At 42.3% G+C, this 27,853-nt stretch overlaps 1 protein-coding gene and 1 long non-coding RNA gene across 16 annotated transcripts in view; one reads left to right on the forward strand and one right to left on the reverse strand.

Annotated features, from left to right (window-relative positions):
* Positions 1–3,929: 3,929 nt before the first annotated feature.
* Positions 3,930–26,020, reverse strand: LOC140906897 (uncharacterized). Of its 3 annotated transcripts, XR_012157290.1 has the most exons (5): positions 21,446–26,019; positions 11,124–11,260; positions 6,500–6,590; positions 6,058–6,134; positions 3,930–4,678 (listed from the first exon to the last, which is right to left on the reverse strand). It is a non-coding gene; the product is annotated as an uncharacterized lncRNA (long non-coding RNA). The 3 variants fall into 3 exon arrangements; XR_012157289.1 differs by having other exon boundaries at positions 6,058–6,590; positions 21,446–26,020; XR_012157291.1 differs by lacking the exons at positions 6,058–6,134; positions 6,500–6,590 and having other exon boundaries at positions 21,446–26,013.
* ZNF236 (zinc finger protein 236) overlaps positions 25,853–27,853 on the forward strand; it is a 232,124-nt gene continuing 230,123 nt past the window's right edge. For 11 of the 13 annotated variants that reach the window (XR_012157275.1, XR_012157274.1, XR_012157278.1 and 8 more), the window contains exon 1: positions 25,853–25,944. Coding sequence is in view for 2 of the 13 variants with exons in the window: in XM_073331780.1 (XP_073187881.1) it covers positions 25,884–25,944 (61 nt within the window). In the remaining 11 variants the exon portion in view is untranslated. Of the gene's footprint in view, positions 25,945–26,795; positions 26,853–27,853 lie in introns of all 13 variants that reach the window. The other 2 variants (XR_012157285.1, XR_012157281.1) reach the window with 2 other exon arrangements.

The raw sequence follows: 27,853 nt of genomic DNA on the forward strand, positions 1-27,853 counted from the left end.
AGCCAGAAGCAAGCAGCTGTTTTCCAGCCAGCTCTAAGCACTAGTGTTCCCCAGTGACCAGGCTGACCCTAAGCACATGAAGCAGCTCTGATTGGCTCCCCTTCTCTATTTCCCCCACATCCTAATGAGGGATAACCAATCAGAAGGGGATTTCACTGCAGACATATAGGAAGGTCTGAAAACCTGTAGTCTACAGGGAAAGCCTGGCAACTGTAGAGTTGGCAGGTCCGCAATGCAATTCCAGTAAATGTCCGTTGAATTGCACTAATGCAACAGAGAGAAGAGTTTGGCTCTCCACATTTATTCTGTTGTGATACTTAGGTCTAGATCCTCAGCTGGTGTAAGCCAGGTAGCATCAGGTGAAGATCTGGCCCTTATTATAAGTGGACGTTCATCTCAATAATGATTTGGTTAAGGTGCAGAATATTGTTAAGCTGGAAGGTGTTAATGGCTGCCATCAAGCATGTCTTTGCTCTATAGATCAGTCACTGACCTGGTGCAAGTCTGTGGGAGATATTAACCACCTTTTATTCAGGCTAAAAAGAAGAAGCAGTTAAATGCCCCTTTTGTATAGTGATAGCTGAAATAAGAGGAAGCTGCCTCCCAAGGCACTGTATGGCAAAGCCAACCAGAAGCTACACTGTGTGGATGGAGGAGTTTCCCTGGGGATTGGTTGCAAATTCAGGGGCTGCAGATTGATTGGTTACAGCTCTGTGGGGAGGGGAGAGGCAGACAGTGAGAGAAGCAGTGGGGAGCATGGCCTTGGGAGGAAGCCAAGAGACAGAGATTCATTTGGGCAAAATACTTTGTGGAAAGGCAGACTTGGATTGCTGAACAGGGAAACTGCCTCCTTCTAGTTGTTTTTATTGTGTTCAGGGAAACAGGACTTTGTGTACATTCTGTGTAAATAAACAGCATTGCACCAAAGAAATATCTGACTACTAACAATTTCTCCTCCTAACAGAAACAACCCTGGAAGGCTCCAAATGTTGGCCAACCACTCAAGTCAAAAAGGGGGAAAAAGGTGTTCTCTGGTATGCATAACTAAAACATCTATATATCTATCTAGCTGTATATCCAATAAACCATCCATCCATCTAGGTTTTTATGGCACACTCATTGCCATTATATTTATGTGTCTTACAAGAAGATAAAAGAGAAGATTTGTTATTGTTTTTGCCATCATTCTGTGGTTCAAGAGTGTGATGTGACATATGAAATCTATATGAAGATTTTAAACAACCAAGAGTCCTATAAAATTCTAACAGAAATGAAGTATGACCCAGTTGAATGAAAAATATTTTCTAGTAAAATCAGAGAGATATATTAAAGTAAAAATAAAAGCAGCCTTTTTTTTAAACAACATACATGCTTAGTCATCTGTTAAACAGCAAATAACTTAATACAAATATCCTTGTATGTTAACAATGTAAAGTGTGATGCAGTGTTTTTTTTTAAAGGCCCAGAATTAAATGACTAGAAAACAATCATTATTACTGCTCTTAAGGGGTGGCAGCGCTGACATAACTACCTTTAGGCAGTTAATCCAGAATCATTTACTATGTCTCTCTGGAGCAGGACTCATAATTTGATTTCTCCCATTCTCCCCCAGACACAATTTACTTCTATAGGTGACAACTCTGAGTGAGATGCTGTGCTGCTCCTCAAGCAGCACAGCATAGAACTCCCAGCCTAGGCAGAGGGGGGCTAAAGGTAGCTTTAAACCACCTTTGTACTCTCTCAGTCCCGGGCTGTGCTGTGGCTCCAGGTCTAATTTAGAAAGTCCTCAGTCTACATATGGAAACCTCCTCAGACTACTGTATGGGTGAGATCATGTGGCCTTGCTCCCAATATATCCACCCCAATATGTCCCCATGAGTGGGGTCCTCAGAAGGCAGTCTTATGACTGTCTTCCCCAGTGCCTGTGCCAGTAGGGATTCAGAGTCAGATCCCGGGCTTACAGGGTATGTCTGCACTGCAATGTAAGCCCAAGGTTAGTAGAACTCAAGTCAGCTGACCCATGATAGGGAACCTAGGCTTGAGCATCTACACTGTATTCTAACCCTAGGTTAAGAATGTTCTGAACCATGCTTGAACCTAGGGTGGGTCCAACCTTTCAGTGGGTAGATCTCAGGCAAAGTCACCATATCCCAGAGTCTCTAGTGCCTTCCCACCCCCAAATGTGGCTGCTGTAGCCCTAGGAACATGGGGCACTATGAGAAAATTCTACTGCCCACCCTGCACATTACAGACAGTCTGAACTGCCCACTAATACAGCCTGTTATTTTGTTAACAGTTATTTTGTTCTGTGCACTCCCAGCTACCAGAGCCAGCAACATGGAGGCGGTGCCTTTTGACAAAGTTCTCTTGCTTGCACTTTCACTCCAGTGTGAGGAAGCTGGCAGAGCATCTGCGAGGCGCTGGTGGACATTTCAGGGGCGTTTTCCATCCCACCAAAGGTACCTGATGGATTTCCGAGGGCAGAGGAGTAAGTTGGCATCGCAGACTCTCACTGGCCGATATTGCTCAGTACAATTGTCATAGCTGCTTATGTCCCCTATATAGACCGCCACTTCTGGTGCAGGGCCACAAGCACAGACTGGTGGAACCACATTGTTTTGCAGATCTGGGATGACCAGCATGAAGAAAGTCACGTTTCTGGAGCTTTGTGATCAGTTTGTTCCCAACCTCCAACATAAAGAGACACATCTGAGATCACCCAGGCCCGTCTAGCAGCCGGTTGCTACAACTGTCTGAAAGCTGGCTGCTACAGCTCCATTACTAACCAGTTTGGGATTGAAAAGTTACCTGTGTGTAAAGCAGAGGCGGAAGTAACTGAGGCAATCAGATGTGTGGCTTACCCAAAGATGGTGGGTATTAAAGATATTTTAGAGGTACTTGCTGGCTTTGAGAGAATGGGGTTTCCTAACTGCAGCGGGGCTATTGATGTGCCCATAGTTTATCCTCCTCAAGGAGCACATGATTATATAAAACACAAAGGGTACTACCACATGGTTATGCAGGCACGAGGGTACCACAGAGACAGATTTATGAATGTCAGTGTGGGCAGTACAGGAGAATCATGGTGCCAGAGTTTTTCACTGCTCAGGAGTCTACTTTCATGGACAGGCAGAGACCCTATTTCCACCAAATGACATTGACATAAATGGTGTTACTGTCTCCACTGTTATTCTGGGGACCCTAGGTACCCTCTGTTGCCTTGGCTTATGAAACTATACGCTGATTTCAGAGGCCTTCACACAAAAAAAGGTTTAATTACACTCTCAACAGGTTTAGATGGTGGCTGAATGTGATTTTGGCAGATTAAAATCATGTTGGAGGTGTCTACAAATCCATTCGGATGCCAATGTAATAATCAATGCTGTCCTCATTACTGTGGTTTGCTGTGCTCTTCACAACCTTTGTGAAGCCAGAGGTAAGCCATTTCCCCCTGAATGGACCTATGACACTGAGAAGACACTGGATCAGTACCCTCAGCCAGAAAGTGCAGCTACCACTGAGGGAAGCTGGTTCCATCCTGGCAGCAGAAGTAAGGGATGCTTTGTGTTCTCACATTATGTACTTGCCTGGCCTGTTTGAAGAGGCGGGATAGTACCTGTATGAATGTGCCTCAGGAAAAAACTGGCTGATTTATTTTTTGGGGTGACAGTGCTTGGGAATGGAGTGGTCTTGGTTGCCATACAATGTAAGTCAGCATGACACAATGAACATGATGAAAAATGAATTTGGTTGTGGTTTGGGGGTGGGGGGCAATGGCTGTAGAGATAGAATTTACTGACATTTGAATTGCTGTACCTCCATAAATAGAGGAATACTGTTTGCTTTGTAATGCTTAATTACTCAACATGTTTTGAGCTTTATTATCTGAAATCATGATTGTATGATATTATGCAGTGATAGAAATAACCTTTCTTGAAAATATAACATACTTTATTTGTAAATAGCTCTTAAAACACTAAACCGCTCACAGTCTTGTGCAAGCCAGCTGCCCTTACAAAACCACACACCCAAAAAGAAAGGTCAGGAAAGAGTTAATACCCAATCCGATGCCCCTGGTCCCAGGTTCTCCTTTCTCTTCTTTACACGTTTACCCCTCACTTTGCAATGGGGGTGGGGCTGGAAGTTTCCATCCAAGAGGAGTGGACGAAAGGAAGGGAAGCTGCACAGTATTTAGCTGCCCTGCCCAGCTGCTCAAGAGTCCTGAATTCATGGGCCGCCCCGATATGGAGTTGTCCAAGCTACTGCTGGGTGGAGGGTATGTTGCTGGGGCAACATGCTATGGGGACGCAGCAGGAGCCAGTGTTCTTGCAGCCATTGTAGACAGGACTTGCTGAAACAGTTCTCTCCGCAGAGCTCTGTCCTCCTCTAGCCACTGTTCCTGTTCCAGGAACTGCTTTGCAAGTACCAGCTGCCTTGATAAAACCCTGTTCTCCACCGGGGTGGCGAGCCTCAGCCTTGCCTCCTGCCTGTCAGCATGCCATTATTCCAGTCTTTCATCCTTCTTCTTCTGGTACTGGACCTGCTGGTCTGCCCTCTCAAGAGCATCAGCCATAACTTCATCATGGGAACACTTCCTTTTGGAATGGTCCGTGAGTCCATGTTGGGCCAAGGATCAAGTCCCTGAACTTAGAAGAGCAGGCAGTATAGGCTAAGGGTCCTGAAACAGCACAAGAAATAGAGCTTATTAAACATAAACTTATTAAAGCTTATGCTCTAATAAATTGGTTAGTCTCTAAGGTGCCACAAGTCCTCCTTTTCTTTTTAAGAAACAGAGGGTTATTGTTCAAAGTAGCTCTGTGGAAGAGCACAGAATTAATTACTGTGGAATCTCAAGGACATAAATTGTAACAGTTCTAAAGACAGGTTTCAGAGTAACAGCCGTGTTAGTCTGTATTCGCAAAAAGAAAAGGAGTACTTGTGGCACCTTAGAGACTAACCAATTTATTTGAGCATGAGCTTTCATGAGCTACAGCTCACTTCATCGGATGCATACCGTGGAAACTGCAGCAGACTTTATATACACACAGAGAATATGAAACAATACCTCCTCCCACCCCATTGTCCTGCTGGTAATAGCTTATCTAAAGTGATCGTCAGGTGGGCCATTTCCAGCACAAATCCAGGTTTTCTCACCCTCCACCCCCCCCCACAAATTCACTCTCCTGCTGGTGATAGCCCATCCAAAGTGACAACTCTTTACACAATGTGCATGACAATCAAGTTGGGCTATTTCCTGCACAAATCCAGGTTTTCTCACCCTCCACCCCCGCACACAAATTCACTCTCCTGCTGGTGATAGCCCATCCAAAGTGACAACTCTCTACACAATGTGCATGATAATCAAGTTGGGCCATTTCCTGCACAAATCCAGGTTCTCTCACCCCCTCACCACCCTCCCAAAAACCACACACACAAACTCACTATCCTGCTGGTAATAGCTCATCCAAAGTGACCACTCTCCCTACAATGTGCATGATAATCAAGGTGGGCCAATTTCTTTTAACAGTTCTAAAGTGATCCTACACTGTGAAAGGGATGCTTCAGTCCTCTGTCTCTGGACACAGCCTTGTTAATCGTAGTTACAGAAGTGCAGAGGCAATGGTAAGTTTAAAATTAACACCTTTATTCTGTTTCATAAAAATGTATAACTAATTGCCTTATGAAGGAGGGGAGTGTGTATAGCACCCTCACTGCAAATGTTTTTTTACTCTCTTTTCAGGCCTTTCATATTTTGGAAGACATAAAAGTTCTTGGGGTGCCTTAGTGGCAGAGAGAGAGATTGATTTCAAGCTGCTGGATGGAAACCTGCAGTGTATGCAGCAGAAGAATTCAAATGAATAGTGACTGAACAGCACACTTGTGAGTGGAGTGGACTAGTTAGCTGTACAGATGGCTTGGAAAATATGCTCTTCCCCACAGTGTGACTGACTATCTGAGTTCCTGCTTCAGGAAAAGTTTGCAGCTATCAGCAGTCAGGACGGGTCAGAATCCATGAGGGAATTAACATGATGCTGTGTTAGCTCACACATGGTTTACCTTGTTATTGATGAATGCAAAACTCTTTGAAATCTGCAGCTTTACTCCACCTCTGCATGGATTACCTCTGCAATGGACTAGATTTGGAAATAGAATACTGTTACACACACACTTTTCACTGTTTACAGGTAGCTGCATATACCCAGGAGAAGTGATTGCAGGGTGGCAAATTCCTAATTACTGAAGGAAAACAAGAATGACTGTAGCAAACGTACTTTACAGCTGTGTATGAAAGTTTGAAATTCCAAGTTGCCATTTTGAACTACCCCTGGTGGAGGGTTGGGGAGACGGAGAGGGAAGGGATGCCTAGGCTCTGTGATATAATCCACCATTAGTGGCCAAATGCTGGTAGCTGGGGCTTACCATTTTTGCATTGCCTCTTAAAGCAGAAATCCTTTCCATTAGTGTAATAATAAACTTTTTATTTGAATCATGCACTTACCAGTTCTGGGGCAGCTTCTGTCCCCACTGGGTTCTCTACAGGCTCAGCAGCTGGCTATTCCTCATTTTGGGACGTGGATCAAACAATTCTTCTGAGTAGGGGACAGAGAATTTGCTGTTGATCCTGATCCACAGCCTGCTCTGGGACTGGTTTAATTAAAAGAGTCATTTCATGATCCTGGCTGGGATCTCATCAGTCCCATGGCCTCTGGCTCCTATCACTCCCCATTCTTGATTCAGGGCCATCCCAGATCACCAGGTCATCATGAAGCAAGGTTAGCTCTGTGCTGGGACAGTGCCTAGGACCCAGTCAAGGTCATCATAAAATAGGCATGCTGCTGTGAGTTATCTGAGGTATGATTCTTATCCCTTGTCTTCCTGTATTCACTCCTGCACTGATCACCTGTCCGGAAAATCTGCAGAGCTGCCAGATTTTTAGCTATCTGCTGGTAAGCGTGGTCATTCCTGGTGCTTTTGCTGAAGTCCACAGTTTTACTGGCCTCACACCACAGATTCACCAAAATTTAGCTGTGCTCGCATGACCAAGAAGCAGCACTGTTTTTAATAGAGTGCATTGTAGATTGTTGGCATAGAGAGAACTAAGGAAGTTGCCCCAAGGAACTGTGGATACTTTCGGATGACTCCCGGGAGCTAAGTCAAGCTGAGGCCTCATCTACACTGCAAAGCAATAAGGCTCAGACCCTAAGTCCTGGCTTGACTTGAGCTCAGACCCAACGGGGTCCTGGGACCTGGGTCTGAACCATGGGTTAGTGCAATTGCAGTGTAGATGCAAGGGGGCATTGCCTTGAGCCCAGGCACAAGTCCAGGCTTACATTGCAATATAGACATACCATTAGTGCACCTTCATGCTGCTCCAGCCCTTTTATCCAATCTAAAGGGGCTAGAGCAGGTGTCAGGATTTCATCTTTATATGCCATCCCAAAAGTTTATTGGCGCTTTACTTTGGTATTTGCTAATGTCATACTAAAGAGTCCAATAAGTCTTTCTGTCTCACATTCTTACCTTTTGCATTATGTGTGACAAAAGATGGTCCTGCAATCTTCAGCAGAGTACTAAAACAAACAAAATATCTAATTTTTCCTTTCCTTGTTGCTTTTTGAAGTGAAGCACCTGGATATAAGCAGGTGGCATTCACACCCACCTCCTCACAGTGTGCACACTGATAACACTTCAACCTCCCTGGACACTTGATTACAGACCTAAAAGTGGCAACTCTTCAACAAAAAAAACTTCAAAAACAAACAGACTCCAACAAGAAACTGCAGAACTGGAATTAATCTGCAAACTGGACACCATCGAATTAGGCTTGAATAAAGACTGGGAGTGGATGGGTCATTACACAAACTAAAAACTATTTCCCCATGCTAATTCCCGCCACCCACTGTTACTCACACCTTCTTGTCTACTGTTTGAAATGGGCCATCCTGATTATCACTACAAAAGTTTTTTTTCTTCTGCTGATAATAGCTCACCTTAATTGATTTGTCTTCTTAGAGTTGGTAAGGGAACCCCCATCTTTTCATATTCTCTGTGTGTATATATCTATCTATCTATCTTCCAACTGTATTTTCCACTCCATGCATCTGATGAAGTGGGTTTTAGCCCACGAAAGCTTATGCCCAAATAAATTTGTTAGTCTCTAAGGTGCCACAAGTACGCCTCTTTTTTTTTTTCTGATATAGACTAATACAGCTACCACTCTGAAACCTGAGACTGAATATTGTTCATACTCATGGTATCCCTGGGGCATGCCTTTATAATTAATATAAATAGAACAAACAAATCTAACACAAACGTTTCCTCTTAGCTTGGCTGTTACTTTTTAGCCATGACGTAGCTCTGACAAACAGTTCAGTGCACTCTGAAGTACCTTACTGCAAGTCAGTAAGGTGTGCTAAAAATCACAGATATGAGAGGGGGGAAAAAGTTGTCATTTCTTATTTGGGACTTTTCTTGCATGTGACCTGCAGCTGCATTGCCTGCAGAGGAACCATACATGTTCTCACAAACTGATAAATACATAGTTATGTGATGTGGACTAACAGTTGTTGAGAACTAAAGGAACAAACTAATACGAAATTGCCTTTACAATGCCAGTCTTTGTTACATAATTCTGTCAAGGTCGAATCCCCACTCTGTCACTCCAGGTGCAGAAGGTGGGGGCCCACAAGGATTCTAAAAATTAATACTTGCCACTCCAGGCTTGTATTAAACTCCCAAGGTTACAGCTTTTCTCTGACCTTGGCTTGGTAAACGCTGCCACCACCCAAAGATAAAAAACCCCCAACAACTTTGTACCCAGGAAGGAGCACTTGTGAATTCCTCCCTGTGGGGTACCCTCAAGCCCTTTCACCTTCCCCCCAGGGAAGAGCTGAGAGAAAAAACAAAGGAAATTAGTAGTTGCCACCAACTAATCAAACAGCATATGCACAAAACTCCAAAAATCCAATCCTGTTCTTAAAAAAAGGTAAATTTTATTAAAAACAAAAAGAAAGAAAATACATCTGGAACTTAGACTTTTGCTAGATTTTAAAAGAGCAATTCCAAAAACCAAGCACCCAAAATAGCTTTCTTAGGGGGAACAGCTTAAAGTTTACAAGCAAACAAAAGCATCTAGGGTTAGCACAGAGGAGTCCACAAGCCAATGAGAAATAAAATAATCCAAATCATGTCTTTTTCGACATTCTCTAATTTTACTTACATATCTGAGGCTCCAGATAAGTAGGTTCGAGGTATGAATTGATACTCTATAATCATACCTGGCTTAAAGTTGGTTACAGCATTACTGATCCGTGTCCCTGCAGCCCAGAGAACAACAGACAAAGGGAAAGTTTCTTTCCCAATTTTAAAAAGTTCTACCTTCCCATTGGCTCTTTTGGTCAGGTGCTCACTTCTTTTCTTTTACCTGTGGGCTTGTTAACCCTTTACAGGTAAAGCAAGCAGAGAACAGACCAAGAGGGATTTTACAGCTAACTGGCTGGCTGGGTGTCTATCAAAGGGAGCTACTTCCCACCCCCTCTCCCTTCATGTATCACACCTCCTCTCCCACATTCCATGCTCTCTCCACCACAGTCAGCTCCCTACCGATGATATCCAAGTCTGTTCCAATAATGATGGGAAGGGAGCATCTTTCTGGTATTTTATTATTACTTTCTTAGGGGTGGATGCTGCAACCCTGGATGCTTATAGTGAGCAATACTTATCTATGTAATCCTGTTGTCTTTCAGAATGTGAGCCTTAACCATAGACTTTTAGCTATTTCTTACTTCCTTCTTGGATCACAAGTATGCAGAATAGCCTTGTCATGCCAGTGGCCCAAGTACATCATTATTTTCTGTAATTACAGGGTATTCTCATTATTACTTTTATATTTTGGATCACAGGTTCAGAAGAGGAAATGTGTTTGCCAAAGGTCCATTTTTGGTTTTAGCAAACTGACATGAACCTCTCGGTCCTTGCTTGTTGTCTCGCAGTTATAAGTGTACAAAATAAAACTGGTTTCATTCAAACAGGAACCTTTCTGAACTTCAAGGAGTGTAAACCAGCTCTGACAAAGACTTGACAAATGCGTTTCAAACAGAACTTGAAAGGGTAACAGCTCTAGAAGAGGCTCTGTGGTAGCCTCTTTCCAGTACTGTCACTTCTCACAATTTTATGATGATTCTCACTACATCTGTTGTTTTTCTTGAAACCCCAGCACCTGGAGTCATGTGATTACATAGGACTACTGTGTTTCTTTTGGATTATATAAATTGGGGGCACTGTGTTTCTTTCTTTCTGGCCTCTTTTTAGTGGACTGTATTTACTGAGTCATTCTTATGGATACAGACCTATTCAAGCTAAGTGAATCATTTTTTCCATGACTACTAGAAAAAATTATATTTGAATTATGCATAATGTTTTTATCAATAAAATACACAATGTTATTCAATCATGATGTTCAAACCCAATATGTATGGACTCTTTATTTTGGAGCAGGCAGTTTAGTGACAGATCTAGAAGAGGGACTTGCTCATGGCCTCTTTTAACTACACCTCTTGGTTTTATTTACTAAATTTAAAAGATTCTTACCATTATCTTGGTATTGCTGGTCTCCCAGTATTCTGAAATGGCACTAGCATATGCTTTTAGTTATGAGAGGCAGGGATGTGTTAATTTTAGAACCAGAAAAAATGTAGCTTGATGGAACTGAACAGAAGTAAAAAGGTGAGAAGTTTAGAAACCTTTTCTTCTCTTTTTTATTCAGTTTCACCCTTTTCTTAATATAACTTTCATGTTTGAATACACAAAAGCATCTATCAATGCAGATTTACTACATCTACCCCGTTCACTAAATCTAATGAATAAGATTACTGCATGATGTTATTGTTCCACATTTGTTGTAAGATTTGGATATCAGAAGTCAGTTAAGAATATGGTGAGCGCTCTAATTTCCTTCCTATTGAGGGCTGGTTATGCTGCCTTAAGAGTTTGTATGGTAATTTTCTATGTGAATTAATAATAATCTTTAAAAATGTAAATAAAATCTCATCATGGAAGTGTATGAGAATATCCTATAATGTGCTGATCACAGATTCCTCAGAATGCATCATTCTTTTTAGCACCTTTGCAAACAGCAATTCAATAAGGACTCTTATGTTGATTATCGACACGAACATAGTCTTCAAGGGTTGCTTGATATCATCTCTGTGATGAAAGTCCTTGTTTGACCTGTCATGGGCTCTAGAGGTTTAACTTCGTTCTGAAAATAAAGACCAAGTCAGTTAAGAATATTTGAGTAAACAAATACCTAAAAGGAAAAAAAGTGAACCTATTTATTCAGAGACAGTTTATGAACCCTTTACTCTCTCATTGTGTTGCTGCACATAGCATTGATGTTCTTTTCTCTGACTGGAGAGCTGATTTTTTGCCAACGGGAGGGAGTATTTATAAAGTAGGAATACTCAGATATATTTCTCATCTTATAATTTAGGTGGTGTGACTAGATTTATGGTTGATAGACTGCCCACATGAGGGAAAGGACTAAAATTAAAGGCATGAATTATTCAGCAGACGAGAAGGTGTACCTGTCAGTATAATTTTGAATATGCTGCTTTTATGACCTGGTCTTGCTCCTATCAGTGTCAACAGCAAAACTGTCATTGACTTCCAGGTGTGTAGAGTGGGTGTCGTTCTTTTACTGTATAAACCGTAAGCTCCTTAGGGTATGGACCATGTCTTTCTATCTAGTTTAAGACCAGGTGCAACAAGTGAATGTAACAACCAGTAGGAGGGTCATGAAAAAGGAGAATCAGATTAACAATAACAGGAAATAAATACAGATTATGCATTTACTTTTTGCATATGTTCATAATTCTGTATACAATAAAATCTTTGTTTTAAATATCAGCAATCTTCACTGTTTTTCTGCTTAGCCATTATCAGTTGATCTCCTGCAGACATAATTGTAGGAGTAGTTCTTAAGAAGAACTGAAGGACAGGTTAGTAACTTTATGGAGTGGTTCAGGACGAGCATGCCACACATAAACATGGAAAGAAGCACACACATGTGCTTGTGAGTGAAGCAGAGTGTTGCCATTCAGGTTGGCATCGTTGGTGGGGTATGTGTTGAGGGGTGATTGAGCAGATAACTAGGGAGGAACAGAGTTGTGAAAGGCTTTAAAGATGTAGTAAAGAAGCTCAAACATGACACACTGGAGTTTGGACAAGGAAAAGCTACTAAGGACATTTAAAGAGGAGTGACTTGGCCATTGCAATAGAAGTATTCAGTAGGACTTCAGAGTTTTAAAGCTGAATGTTGTAGTAGCTACAATAATTCTGCACAGTCTTCATACAAGAATGGTGAAAGACAATATTCTTGATTTCCATACTAACTCTAATACTGTTCAGCATTATATAGTATCTATGTCAGAGTCCTGTATTTCGGGAGATCCTCATATATATATATATATATATATATAAAAATAAAAGAACCCCCATCACGACAACATCCGATCACTCACAATCATTATCCTCACAACATCCCTGTGAGGTAGAGAAGTACAATTATCCCCATTTTACAGATGAGAAGCTGAAGCACAGAAAGACTAAATGACTGCCTAAACTTTCACAGGCAGTCTGTGAGAGAGCAGGGAATTGAACACAGGTCTCCTAGGTCACAAGCCAGTAGTCTAACCACTGACACAGCCTTCTTCTACCTACTTATCATATACACAATTTTGCTCATTGAAAGACAAGTACCCAGGGGCTCCATACACTCTTCCATAGTAGGGACAGAATCCTTCTGCTAATGTCTTTTAAGATAAATTCTAGTGGCAAATAGCCAGGAATTTAATTTTGCATCTATCCCAAGACCCAACTGGGAGGTAGGGGATGAGAAATAGTTTAAATTGAATTAATCTAACCCTAACTGTTCCTGCACTTCTATCCTGTGATATTCATTCTTGGACATGTGGATATCATACACAATATTACATTGTACTATGGCTCATAAAAAGTTCTTACCACAAGTATTCTTTATAGTAACTAGTACAGCAGAACTGAAAATCCAAAATTAAGTTATGAATTTTTAGCTTCAACAGGATAAAAATCCACAAGAGTCAAAACCTGAGACCAGATTTTTTTTTATTTCATCCACCAGAAGTATCCCAAATCTATGATTTTAACAGTGTTGAAAATCATTTGTGGAGGAAGTCAATGGACACTCATGCCTTGGAAGCTGGGGCTTCAGAAGTGGAAATGCCTGACACTGAAGGTTTTGTCCAGTTTAATTCACTTGGATTATCAAATTCTAAAGGATGTAATTCCTCTTCAATAGCCTCTTCTCAACAGGGTATCTCCCTTCACTATATTGGTGAGGTGACTCCCTTTGTTACTGTCATGCTGGTATGGGTCACCCCTGAGAAGGCCAAATTCAGGGCAGACTGTAAGAAACAATCCAAAACTGGTGGCTTATTCTAGAATTAGATTTCACCAAGCCAGTAACAAAAGTGAGCTCCTGGATCACCACTGGTTAACAAGAATCCCAAACACAGTCCCCTTAGGCATCTCAGTCCCTGGTTTGCCACCCAGACAACCAGATTTCTGTGATAAATAATTATTAAAAACAGAAATCACATATAAAGTTCTTCCAATCACAAAGGCTCAAACACACCCCAGCTTAAAATATATTTCAGATTTTACCCCCAAATCACACTGATAACCAATCCTTTAATAACCAAAACATAAAACCTTTATTAAAATAAAAAAGGAAGAGTTATTAAGAGGTTAAAATGAATCATATACATTACAGTTAATTTCAGAGTTTGTAGATCTGGATAATAGCAGTGATGTTAAATCTGCTAGCTTGCAATAAGTCTCTCTGGATCACCCAAAAAAGATTAGAGTCCAAAGAACATCTTAGATGTAGAGTCTGTTAGAGGCCTTCCATGAATTATCCAGGACAATCCAAGTAGTTACTTGGAGATCTCCATCTAATGGCTTAAACTTTCCCTGTTTAAAAGTTCAGCAGACTAGAGATTACAGGATCATACCCAATGCCTCTCTTTTATAGTTGAAACAAGCTACCAAGTTTCTTGAGCACAATATGTGTTCAAAGATTCCTCTTTATTGAGCCCACAAGGACCCATCCTTTTAAGTTAACATAACATTTCCTGTGCATACACAGGTAATTCCTCTACACTGATTTACATAAGGCAATTGCTGGTCACTTGTTATAATAGGGATAGATAAGCTGAAGACAATATAAGTAATATCATTAGTTCATGTAGTGTTTATACATCTTTGATCTTAAGGTTGACTGAACAGAGCCGCATATATAATATAAAGACAATTAAGACATAAAAAGGATTTAGCATCTAAAAGCTAATTTGATGACACTGGTAAACTTCAAACAAGACATAGGTACACAGACAAACACATTTAGCATCTACTCTTGATTCCTATTACTACAAATGAATGAGATAGTGATTGCTGGTCTACTTAACATTTCTTTGATACCCACACACAAGTGAATTGTCCTGATTACAACTGCAGTGCCACTTATTAAGCCTCTAAGGATCATATACAGATTAGCTGGTTTGCCAGCACCACAGTTATAAGATTCCCATGGCAATTCAGCAGGGGTTACAAGCATCTTAAGGTGTAGCCTGTTTCTTTTGTACTTTAATCAGCTCCAGCCATATAGAATCTTGGATTGCAACTACATCGAGGGACAACAGATGATGCTGTCTGATACCTTTCCTCAGCCAGTTATATCAGATTGTCCAATAGTTAGGGCACTAAGTTGGAATACAGGAGAATGGGGTTCAATTCCCTGCTCCATTACAGACTTCCTGTGTCATCTTGGGCAAGTCGCTTAATCTCTCTGTACCTCAGTTCCCTACCTATGAAATGAGGATAATAACACTTCCCTATCTCACAGGGGGTTGTGAGGATAAAATACATTAAAGATTGTGAGGTACTAAGATATTACAGTAATGAGGCCATATGAGTATCTAAGATGGACTGGGGCTCAGATTCATTTGGCACAGCAAAGAGAGAGGAAGAGATGACGGTACTTATGGCTCCATAATTCTCAGGGCAGATTGACCTCACCCTAAACCCTGGTGGAGGTGATTTTAATGCACACCAGCTGGGTATAGCTGAAGGGTACTGTCTTGCAGCTTTGCTTCCCCACCTGTACAAGAGTGGGAGCTGGGGGTGGGGATGGGGTTCACTAAATCAGATTAGCATCAGCTGAGCATTTCCCTATGACAAGGGAATTTTCAGGTGGGAAAATGTGGCTTCTTTGCAGCTCCTTTGAATCCCTCATACACACATAAGGATCTATATATACAGCAGATCTGTTTAATGAAAACTCAGGTAGTACTTCTCTCATGTGTCCTCTGGCTTGATCAAGATTTTTACTTCTTATTTGATCTGTTATAGCATATGCCTGTAACTGTCCCAACTATGACTACCATTGCCTGTAAAAAAAGAAAATCTTTTTGACAATTAGGCAGAAAAGTTCACAAGCATCTATCTCAGCTAATGAAGGCTAAACATCCTGACAATGTGGGGGCTGGGAAAGTTGCAACTGAGAGGGGGAAAAAAAGTGGACAGACTATCACAGGCAGCTCCAGAGATCTACATTTCTAAGAACATCTGCTTGCATCCAGCATAGAAGTAGGTGGTTGGAGGTGATGGAATGAAAATAGAACAGAAGACAACACCCAGAGGGAGTTCAAGATAATAGCATAAGATAATAAGATAATAGCACTGCAAGATTCTATTTTTTCCCTCTAAACACTATTTTACTAGTTATCAGGTGTTCCTAATTATTATTCATTTCACTAACTTCTTACAACTTGTTCAACTAGCTCTCCAGATAATTAAATGTATTGCCACATACTTCACTGACTCTCTCTGCTAAATGTTTTCCATTCTTAGTACACTTCTTCAAATATATATTAGGTACTGTACTTTGTTTGGTCTCTGTCCCTTTCCAGTCTGTTATTTCCATTAGTCTAGTTGCTTATTTATCTCCTCTCTTACTTGGCAAGTCCTTCTACAAGGCAAATGTTATATACTTCTCAGATGTCATACTTTGCATATACAGTCACTGTTTTCAGTAGTGTGAATTAAAACTGTTTGCAGTTTGGCACTTGCCTTCACAAATGATAGCCATGTTTTCTGACGTGCTAGTTTTGCTGCTGGTGGAGGAAGCATACAAGGAGTTGATTAGACTAGAGTCAGCTTGGAATGGCTGTAGTTAAATAAATATACATGGAACAACAATACCTGAAAAGCAGTTTCTGATATTAAAGCTCCTTATTTTTGAGATAGAATTGAAGGAATTAATGGATGGGGTTGAAACTCCTTAACCAGATTATTTTCATTCTTATTCATAGAGGCAGAAATGATAGTGTATCTACAGTAAGGTTGCCTAACATTTCCTGTTATGAGACCCTGTCTTCAGCTGCTTATAATTTTTGCCAAATTTTAACTGTTTGGTCTGAAATGTTTCATGGGTAGGTGTCTGCCAGAAACTTTTCTTTTAAGTTTCAGGTAAAATGCTTCAGTGGTACTGAAGAATGAAATTAGGGAGGAATACATTGTTTAGTCTATGGTTTTAAAAAAATTCATACAACTGTTTCACGGAAAAGCGCTAGTGCCTCCATGCTTTGGAGCAGGGATTTGAAATTTAGCGTCTGTGTGTGTCACACTACTGATGGAGGGATGTGCCTTTTAATGTCCCCCCAGAAAATCCACCCACACTTAGCCAAATTATGAGCCTCTGGAAACCACAATTCACACATGCTCAGTAGACACCTGTTAGAGTTTTGCAGCTAAATTCTCTGAAGATTCTGTCCACAATGAGCATGCTTCAAGTTGGAGCTGTACAGGACTTTTCTTACAACTGCTCATTCCAGCTGCTAGGGGTGAAAAGGGACAGAAGGGGGAAACATTGGCTATGCCCCCCAAGTCCGTTTGAATGTAGTGGGGATGATGAGAGTAGGGGGGTGCAATACAAACTGCAGGGAAGAATAGGGACAGAGTGGGGGGGGGGGGCAAAGAGCCAGGCTCTAGGGAAGAAGTAGAGGCAAAAGGGGCCCCAGACAAGCAAGTAGATGATAGGGGCAGAAAGAGGTAATCAGAAAGGACCGGGGCAGAAGAGTTTATAATCCCTAAAGAATACTCGCCTACAAAACCCAGAATTTAACCCAGGATTAGAGTCTGAATGTTCTTCTGCTATCTAGCAAATAGCTATGAAATACACTAGCAAAGTGTGCATCTCCATTCATCTCTACTGGCTAGTCCTTGCAGAAGGTAATAATCTATTACTGCTGCCAGTTACTCCATTCGCATATGCAGTAGAGCAGTGGTTCCCAAACTTTAACAGCCCACGAACCCCTTTCACTAAATTGTAAAATCTCATGAACCCCCTCCTAAAAATGAATATTTCCAGGGATTTAAGTTTAAATTTCCTCTGCACTCTGTGGGGCTCCTGCTGCTGGACCCCATTGACCGCTCCGGTCAACTGAGCTCCACTGAGCTTGGGCTGCAGGTCCCGCTGACCGCTAGGGCTCGGGCTTCCAGCTGCACGTGGAACGCTGGGGTTCTGGCGGCCGGCTCCCCCGCTCACAGGGGCAGGGCTCGGGCTGCCAGCCCCAACTGCCCTGCCCTGCTCTCCCTGGGGCTCGGGCTGTCTGCCCTGCAACCAGGTCCCACCTGCTGCCTCCAATGCCCAGGGTCCTCTGGCTGCTATTAGTGAAATTGTTCTGGTGAACCCCCTGTAACGTTCTGCAAACCCCCAGGGGATTGCGAACCCCAGTTTGGGAACCACTGTAGTAGAGTTATGTGCTGTGGATCTAAAGGGCCCAACCATACCGATGCCCATGTGGAGGGTCACCGTGGGTATGTCTACACTCTGTGCTTAATTAGTAATGAAAGAGCTGCTAGGGTTCAGGCAAATTTTTTATATTCATAACTAATGCAGCAGCCAGATGGGGCTATGAACTGCCTAGTCTAGAGGTGCCTGCCTACACTGCAGCGTAAGTCCAGGGTTCAAAGTCAGGCTTGAGCCCAATCCCCCTTCTATCTACACACGAATCAAAACTAACCGAGGGTCCAAGCCTGAGTCAAGAGGGGATCCAGGCTTCAAGCCCTATTACTCTGTAGTGTAGATGCAGCCCTACTGGACTTATGCTCTGAGAGCCCTCCATAGGCTGACTTTCTTTCTCCTTTGCATAGTCAAGTTTGCCGGACTGTCAGCTTTTCACACACTGCATCATGAACAAAGGGCTAGAGCAGCCACATTTTTGGGAGGGTGCTAAGAAGTCTGGGATATGGGATTTGGGATTGCATAATGCAGCACAGATGCTGGCCCAGGTTGGGCCCCAGGGTTCAACAATTCCTAATCTGGGATTACAAATAAGTGTAGACACTCAAATCTGAGGTTAACAAACCCAGGGTCTCCTAACTCAAATTCTAGTAAGCGTGGTCTTAAGTTGCAGTTTAGATGTACTCTGTAGTTCCATACAAAAGAATTTGTTTTTTTCTGTTTGTTTGTTTTCAAATAACCTTTTAAAAAATCTAGGAAATTATATTTAGAAAAAAAACTGTTGCAGAGTCAAGCCCTCAAAAGTTAGGAAATATGGACATAAAGATTGCCTGCAGTGTGGTATAGTTGGAAATTAAGATCACATCTTTTGAGTTAACCACAAGAACATCCTTCTTCTTTACAAAAAATAAGAGTACTTTATTTGTGTTATAGACAAACTAGGAAAAAATTCTTAGTCATACCGTTCAAGTAATTCCAATCCAAATTCCTATAACCCTTAAAATTGTTATTGTACAGGAGACACCATTGACTAGGATCTAAACAAGAGTTTAAAGAAAGAATTGGGATGGTCTGATAGTACAGGAGTTAAAGTTAGGAGACGTGCATGAATTCTAATTCTGAGTTTTCCACAAACTTCTGTATGACTTTTGAAAAGTCCTCTGTGCATCTGTTTTCCATCATTAAAACAGCTTTCCTTATGGGGCTACTGTGAAGTTTCATCAATGTGAGTAAAATGCTTTGAAACTCTCAGACAAAGAACATTAAAGAAGTGAAGTATTATTATGCGCTTTTCATATGACTGGATGTTGGTATAGTTAGGAAATTTTGAGGCTGTACCACTTGTAGCTGTACAATTTATGCAATGTATCATTAAGAAAATGTTGTCTAAAGATGTTAATTTCCTTGACTCTCCAGTTAAGTCTACAACTAGGTAATTGTTTACAGAGCCTTTCACCTACACATCACCAGCTGAATTCTAAGCCAGGTCAGAAGAAGCTGAATATAACCAAAACTACAGTTGATATGAGCAAAGTTCACTCCTCAGTGTCTCTATTTGGTGTTATGCAGCCCAACAGTCACACTTTTCCTTCTGACTCCATGCTTTATGCTCACCTGCTACTCTGTTAAGCTAATTAAGATGCACACTTGCAGTGTCTTTAACCTCAGACCAAGATAATTAACCCACTGGATTAGAGCAACAGTTTACTATATGAAAGCTTATTGGAGGCTTCTGTGAAACGAGCTTAGTGTCTCAATGTGACAGGTAACATTATTATTTTGGATGGGGGAAAAAAAGTGGAATTAGCAATGGATAGTGAGTTGAATATAATTTTTTACTTTTTAAATGATGATGAATTTAAAAATGGTGAATATTTGTCTTGTTATAACCTTGCTTCCTTTCCTGTTGGGGTTGTATATTCTGCAAATACCCTTCCCAACTCACTTGGTCAATGTGTCTATTTATGTCAATAGAGGGGGACTTGGTGCCTTGAAGTAAGCAATCAGATAATTTAGTGTTTGTAGCTTACACTTTAACAAAATAATACAAATTCCTTCCTTTTTGAGGAGAAAAGAAATCCTATAACATCCGGAATATTGCAGGTCCTACATGTAGGCTTAGAACAATTAAATATTTATCAGTAAATGTTAGTAAACATTAATTTCATCGTACACACACTCACAGACTGACAAAAATATTTCCATCAATAATAATTGAAATTTACAGATGGGTAAATAAGAAAAATGATGTTTGAGAACTTATTAGAGTTTGATGTAAGGATATACATACTTTGTAAATTTTGACACATGATGTTGACAATCTGTATTTTAGTGGTTATAAAGATTTAACTTTTTGAATGTCAACGTCTACTGTCATTTAATAATTGTCTGACCCTGACTCCCATAGTTTCCTGCAACCATGAAAATTCAAATTGGTAAAAAACAGAAACACATGCTTTAAAATAAGCATTGATTTTTATCCTTTAAAATTATAAAAAAAGAAAATGGATTTCTAATATGTTTTCTTACATGGTTTGGCAAAAACTTAGTACCTCTAAACACAGACATTAACGTGCCAAACAAACTATGTGAACAAAGTTTTGGTTCACAAAATACGGAGAACCCCCCCCCCCATCCCCCAACTATAGGTTAACAGATTAAGAGTCCTATATGGCAATCACTTAAGTACATATTTAATTTTACTCATTTTTGGAGTTTCACAGACAGCAAAGCGACTATTAACATGCATCAAATAAAGAACATACATATTTGCAGGACTAGTGCCTCAGAGTGAGAGCAAGATCCTCATTACATAATATCTGTAGTTTAGGGGAAGGTACACCAAGCTAAAGTCAAGCACCCAAGGGCTGTAATCCAGCTCTTCTCTTAACTATACCTTATATTTCTGTGCACTTCATGAACCTTATTACCTTGGTGAGGTAAATTTTTCCTTTGAGCGTTCTGTAATTGATCAATGGGGTACCGCAAAACTTATTGGGTGGAAATTTTGGATGAGACCTTAAAAAACAAGGTTCTGCTATGCGTGGATATTAATGATCAGTGGCACGTCTTGCCTTGATATTACTGGCCAAAATTTTTCCTTCCACTATTTTGCAGTATGCTGTGTGCTGATGGACTGTTCTACTCCATCCCCAAGTTGTCTGCATTTCAGTTGTATCATATGTATATAGCAATTAAATTGCTTTCATGTGAAAAACACCACAGAAGTGTAAAACTTTATTTAATATACCATACTACTTGGTGCAAAATTCAAGGTGAAGAAACAATGTTCAATTGTACAATTTCAGGTTTGTTAGATTTTAAAAGAAAATTAATTATGTCTGACTTTTCTAAAAAGGAGAAAATGTTTCATACTGTTTTAAAGAAACACTTCTAAAAAAGTCATTTTTAGAATTCTTACAGTGATCTCCGCCACATCACTTTATGTTGTGGGTGTAATAGTCTCAGTCACAGTATATCTCCTCAACATTTAGGAAAATGATTTCTGTAATTTAAAATAATAACTCAACTACCTATCTAAATAATACTGTGCATTAAGAGCTTTCTGCTTAAATTTTGAAGATAATGAGCTCATCCACCTACCTGATGCTAGCTATCTTCCACTCCTCCACGGTAGAATAATGCAGCAATAATCCAGTTCCCCTCCAACTTTCATGCAGAGTGCACTGAGAATAGAGGATTGTGATCTTGCTCCCATTGAAGTCTCTGGAGAAAAAACAACACTCCTATAGACTTCAGTGGTATAGGCTCAGACCTACAGTCTGCAACCTTTAACAAGTTTCTGTTGCTAACGCAACCACATAGAGTTCATTAATATATTTAAAAGCAAATTTTCTTTTAAACCATTCTGTGCTTACGGCCTGTCTTATGATAGATAGTTTCCTAGTAAGGGGTGTTTACAGTATGATAGTATGCCTAGATATAGGGTAATGTCATAGGGCATATCTACATGGAAGCTAGGAGGTGTAATTCGCACTCAGGTAAATGTATATGTCAGGGGTGGCTAAACTTCCTGAGCCTCCAAGCCATATACAACAACCTTCAGAAGTTCAAGAGCCAGGGTGCACCTGCTGGGGCTCTCGGCTTCAGCCCTGTGGTGGGGTGGTGGGGCTAGGAGCTTCTGCCCTGGGCTGCAGGGGGTCTCGGGGCTTCAGCCCCATAGGAGGTGCCGAATGGGGCTCGGGACTTCAGCCCCACTCCTGCTGAAGCCCTGAGCCCCAGCAGGCGTGCCCCATGGGGTTGAAGCCCCGAGATCTCCCCTCCCTGATGGACAGAAGAAGCCCCTTGCCCAACCACCCCACTGTAGGCAGAAGCCCCGAGCTGCCCCCGACCAGTCTGGCAGGCTGAGAATGGGGGTGCACGGGGGACTCTGAGAGCCGCACTTTAACTGTCAAAGAGCCATATGCAGCTCACAAGCCACAGTTTGGCCACCCCCGGTATATATGCTAACTCTGCTTGAGCTACTGCCTGAAAATAGCAGTATGGGTGTGGCAACATGAGCGGCTATCTGAGCTGCCATTTGAGTATTATCCCTCCTGACCCCCTGGCTACGTACTTGGGTGGGTAGCCCAAGACACTACCCTTGCCACCACAGCTTCACTACTATTTTTTGGTGCTAACTTGAGCAGAGTTAGTGCATGTACATCTACCTCAGCTGGGAATTACATCTACCAGCTGCTGTGTAGACATACTCATTGAGAACTCTATTTTCAGGAAGTGCTCAATGAGAGAAGACTGTGCATACGTAGAGGAAGTTATAAAGCCTAAATGTTGCAGTGTCTTAGCTCTTTCTCTTTCTTATGTGTTAATATTCTGCGCTTGAGCCTGAGACGTTTGAAAACAACCAAAAGAGAAGTGCAGTTGTTTTCAAAAGGGATCCATGGCAACGTGGCAAATTATGATATAGGCTAATAGCTTCAGGGTAATGAACATATGCAGTTGTCACCTCTGGTGTTTTTTCTCAGTCCAGTTAGCAGATGCTTGTTGTGAACAGCTGCCATGTCACTGGCTAATGTCCGTGGTTTACTGCTGCAGATATTGGCAACATTAGCATAGTTCTAGCCTACAGCCACAAGAGGCCACTGCTGCCCTTTGCCTTTCTTATGTGTAGAGTGGGCAGTGGCAAGGAATCCACCCAGAGGCATCCAATGGAAGGGTAGCAACAATTCAAACCCTTTTCCCTCATTTCACCAAGCCGGGGTGGGCTAAACACCAAATGTGATCTATTGGCAGAGCAGGGGAATAAAAGGAACTAAGTGTGCTCTTTGCAAACTCAGCTTGCTGGAAAGAAGCCCCAATTACATTCATACAAATCTGATTTCATTCTTTGAGATTACAAATTTTGCTGATAAAGCAACAGTCTAGGTGTAATATAATTAGAGTTCTGTAAGGTGCTTGACTTAGTACTACATGACATTCTGGTTAAAAATAGGCTTCATTGTTATTTTTTGGAGCTATATTAAATAGATGAAGAACTGGCTAATGGACAGATCTCAGAAAGTCATGGTCAATGAGGAACCATCACTGAATGGGAGTGGGGATCTGCAGGGATTGGTAGTTGACCTGACACTATTCAACATTTCATCAACAATATGGAAGTAAATATAAAATCACTGCTGTTAAAATTGGTATCTGACACAAAGATTGGTGAAATGGTAAATAATCATGAGGACAGAGCAGTCATACAGAGCAAGCTGGGTTGCTTGATAAACTGCATATATTAAAATAATTTGAGATTTAATATAGCCAAATGTAGGAACAAGGAATGCAGACCAACCCTACAGAATGGGTGACTATCCTGGAAAGCAGTGACTCTGAAAAAGATGTAAGGGATGCAGTAGATAGCAACTCAACATGAGTAGAGCACTGCAAATCTGTGGATATCTGCTTTATATCCGCATCCATGGACCAAGTTTGCGTATTGGATGCAGACACAAATTTTGTACCCATGCAGGGCTCTAAACAGGAGCTCCTCGTGCGATGGAATGGCAAAAAGGGCTAATGAAGTCCTTAGATGTATGAAGGTTAGTAAGGAGGTGGATTTACCACTCTATATGGAATTGGTGCGACTGATACTGAATACTGCGTACACTTCTGGTGTTCACGGTTTAAAAAGGATGTTAAAAGTTGGAGAGGGTGCAGAAAAGAGCCTGCGATTATCTGAAGGCTAGAGAAAATGCCATACAGTAAGACTTAAGGAAGTCAAGCTATTTATCAAAAAGAAGACTGAGAAGCGACTTGATTACAATATACCCCTTTAGTTTGGGTACTAAAGGGCTCTTTAATCTAATGGAGAAAGGCATAACAAGAACCAAAGGTTAGAAGACGAACAAATTCAAATTAGAAATAAGGGAGACATTTTTAACAGTGAGGGTCATTAACTATTGAAACTCACTACCAAGAGACATGGGGGGGTCACCAGCAAGACCTTTCTGGAAGGTATGCTTTAGTCAAATGCTAAGCTCAATGGTGGGGTAACTGGGTGAAATTCTGTGGCTTGGATTAGACAGAAGATCAGACAATATGATCTAACGGTCCTGTCTGATCTCAAGGGCTATGAAAGCTCCCCATGCTTGCTGGATTCCATATGTGGGCAGGGGTGTACGATTCAGGGCAGCATTGTGAGACAGGGAGGTACTGGGGAGAATGTTTTCAGAATAGAATTGGCATGGGAGTAGTGTTGCCAACCCTCCAGGATTGTCCAGGAGTCCCAGGAATTAAAGATTAATCTTTTAATGAAAGATTGTCATGTGATGAAACCTCCAGGAATATGTTCAACCAAAACTGGCAACCCTACGTGGTGAGGATTTTAGAGGCAGAAAAGGGAGTATGTCCCTCTCACCGCTGAGGCACAGGCAGACTCCAGTGTTTGTGAGTACATTTTATACCCCTCTCCCCTCAGATGTTCAAAGTGCACTGCAGCTGCATGTGTGTGTTTCAGGGGCAACTTCTCACTGAATTTGAAGATGAGAAGACTATAGCCAAAAACCTCAGCGATGCCAGCCCACTTGATTTCTGGGTGAGTTTCACACTATATGATTTTTCTTAAAACCCCAACTCCTTCAGACAAGGGATTGGGGGAGACTGTTCATTTTTTAAAAAAATATTAAATTTCTAATTGTCAGAGCTGTGGAGAAAAGCTGGAGCATGTGCACTCCTTAAAGGCTCTCAGACCCCAGATGGCAAAGAAAAAGAGTCCAGCATCCAACATTGCTGGATAAAATCATGGTGTGTTTAAGCCACTTGTGATGGGGAGGGGACCAGGGCCTGACTCAGGCTGGTGTGAGGCAATACTTGTGACCTGATCGTAGGGTTGCCAACCCCCCAAGGATTTTGGCCTGGAGTCTCCAGGAATTCAAGATTCTTTAATTAAAGATTATGTCCCGTCAGGAAACTCCAGCAACAGGTCCCACCCAGGCTGGCTACCCTAGTGTCATGATTTCCAGAGCCTGCCTGGAAGGGTAAGGTGTGTGTATGCCACTCCCTGGCTCCACTCCCATTCTGCAGGCACGCGGCCCACGGGTTCTCCATCCCTACCCCGCCGCCCAGCAGCTGCCGCTGTGCGATTGGAACTCCGCTCCGCTCTCAGAATTCCACAGTACCCGGATGTCACAGAGGCAAAGCCATCCGTCATCGTGCACCTCTCCCTCCCTCCCGCTCGCGAGTGCACGCGCATAACCCCCCTGCCATTAGCCTGGGTAGGGCGCATGCGCCGCCGCCTTTCACTAGAATCACTTTTCTTTCCCTCGCGACCTGAGACCTTTTGCGTTCGCGCGGGTAAAGCGCAAGCGCCTTTGCCGCGCGCATTTCCCTTCCTCCCCACGCTCGCGGTTCACGCGCGTGCGCGTTTCACTTGTCTGGCGCATCTCCATGCAGTTCCTCAATCTCTGGGTATAGGGCCGGTCCATTCTTTCCTCGCCTGCCCCACCCTTCAACCGCCTCTTCCTCCGCCACCGCCGTTGCTGTGTGTGGGGGGGTGAGTGCGCGCGCGCGCACGCGCGTGTGGGGGGAGGGGGCAGCCATGCCGAGGGGGCGGCCTTGCAAACCCAGCAGGGAAGACAACAAGACCGGCGCCGAGTCAGGTAACCAGCGCGGCCGGACAGGCTCGATGTGCGCCGTGGGGTTCGAGACTGGGGCCCTAGGGGTAGCGAAAAGCCTCCGCCGGGTCCCGCATATAGTCCCCGGATATGGGGGGGGAGGGAGGGAGGCCGGGTCTATTGTGTGGGGGGAGGGGGAGCTAGGCCCTGCGGAATGATACTGAGCGGGCAGATCCCGGGCCGGCGGCCCTGCGCTGTTCCTGCTTCGTTCAGTTCCAGCGGCGCCGCCGCCGCGGCATCGAGCCGGAGCCAGCGCGCCTGGGAGCGGGCGCTTCCCGGGGCCCGTTTATATTCGCTCGTATGGGGGGTGGGGGAGCTTCTGAACGGCTTTTAAACGGCGTTGGGGGAGGGGGGTGTGCCGGCGTGAGAAAGCGAGACGAGGCGTGTAGTAGCCTCCCCGGCGGGTGCGCGTTTCGATGGTGCCCGGGCCCTGCAGCACCGGCTGGGCGGAGAGCGGAACCGGAGCCTGACTGGAGACAGTTTGGCGATGAGGGGTCGCCTGTTGCTCTCTTCCCGCCCCCCACCCCTCAAACTGAACAAATACAGGCTTGAAATATACGACCTAGCTGTCGACAGAGGCAGCCGTGCAATGCAGGCTGAGAACTCGGGGCTCTCCTTGCAAGAAATAACTTTTAAGAGAGTTTTAAAACAGTCACTCCATGTGTGTTGCGCATAAGGAAACGATCAACATAAAAGCCACACGGTTCTGCCTTTTCCTCTGGCCCTTTATGATTATTTATCACTGAACAGATTTTTTTTTTCAGGTAGTTGTCTTTGTGTATTTGATAGCACTTTTTATAGTCAATTTTCCCTTTATATCTGGGTCTTTCTCACAGAAACCAGAGAGGGAAAGCATGATCATAACAGCCCAAAAAACTAGCACAGATGCTCAGGTAGGTCTGTGCCTCTGATTACCTTCAACTCGCTTTCAAAGTGATGGATTAGATTGCAGGAACCTGTAAGTAACAGCATAGAAGAGTCCCTCCCATAGAGTAGGGACTTAATTCGTCCTTTGATGTACAGACATTCAACAGCACTCTTTCTCTTATGCAGCAACTGATTTTTTTTTTAATTTTCTCTCAGGAGGTGAGCTAAATGTTTATTATTTTGTGGGATAGATACTCCTTAATCGAATTAAATTTTTAAACTCCCTTAAAAGTTCTTAACCCTACAATGAAAGATTTTGTTTTGTTAGATATTTAAAAATTTCACTCAATTTTTGAAAATACTATTTAATATTGATTTTTTTTTTAAAAGGGAAGTGAGAAAATTCTGCAATAGTGTCTTAGGTCTTGATCCTGCAAAGACTTAAACTGTACGTGTAAGGACTCTCCTGCGTCAGGGCCTTCCACAATACTTGAATCTCACCCTGCCCCTCCTAAATTAAACTCTTATCTTAGTTGAAATATTACATTTTTGTATTGTTCATTATGCAGGCTTAAAAATAAAATAAATTGCAATATTTGGTAATGGAGGGTAAGCATGTATCATATGTTCTTTCCACCCATAGTCCACAGATCCATATTATGATGTTGAAAGTTGAGTAGAAAATATTTCTATAGCAGCTGAATGATTACCTAACTAATATGAGAATTGGTGGTGATTTAGGTTTTTTTGGGCATGGAAATGCTCTAAGAAGTGTCATTCATATAGCATGCCCTTTATATTTCTTCTGGAGTTAGTTAATTGGAATAATTTATCAGAACTATGGATCTGGTCCTGCAAATGCTTACACATGTAACTTTGCATGAGTAATCACACTTAGCTAAATGGAACTATTTGTATGGAAAAATTAAATGCATGTTTGCAGATTTGGGTCCCAAGTTCCGTTTCTGCAAGGCGGAATCTATGAGGTGCTCCTTGCAGGATTGGGACTTTATGCTTGCAGGGAAAA

This window comes from Lepidochelys kempii, chromosome 2 (assembly GCF_965140265.1).
Source record: "Lepidochelys kempii isolate rLepKem1 chromosome 2, rLepKem1.hap2, whole genome shotgun sequence".
In the NCBI taxonomy this organism is placed as follows: Eukaryota; Metazoa; Chordata; order Testudines; family Cheloniidae; genus Lepidochelys; species Lepidochelys kempii.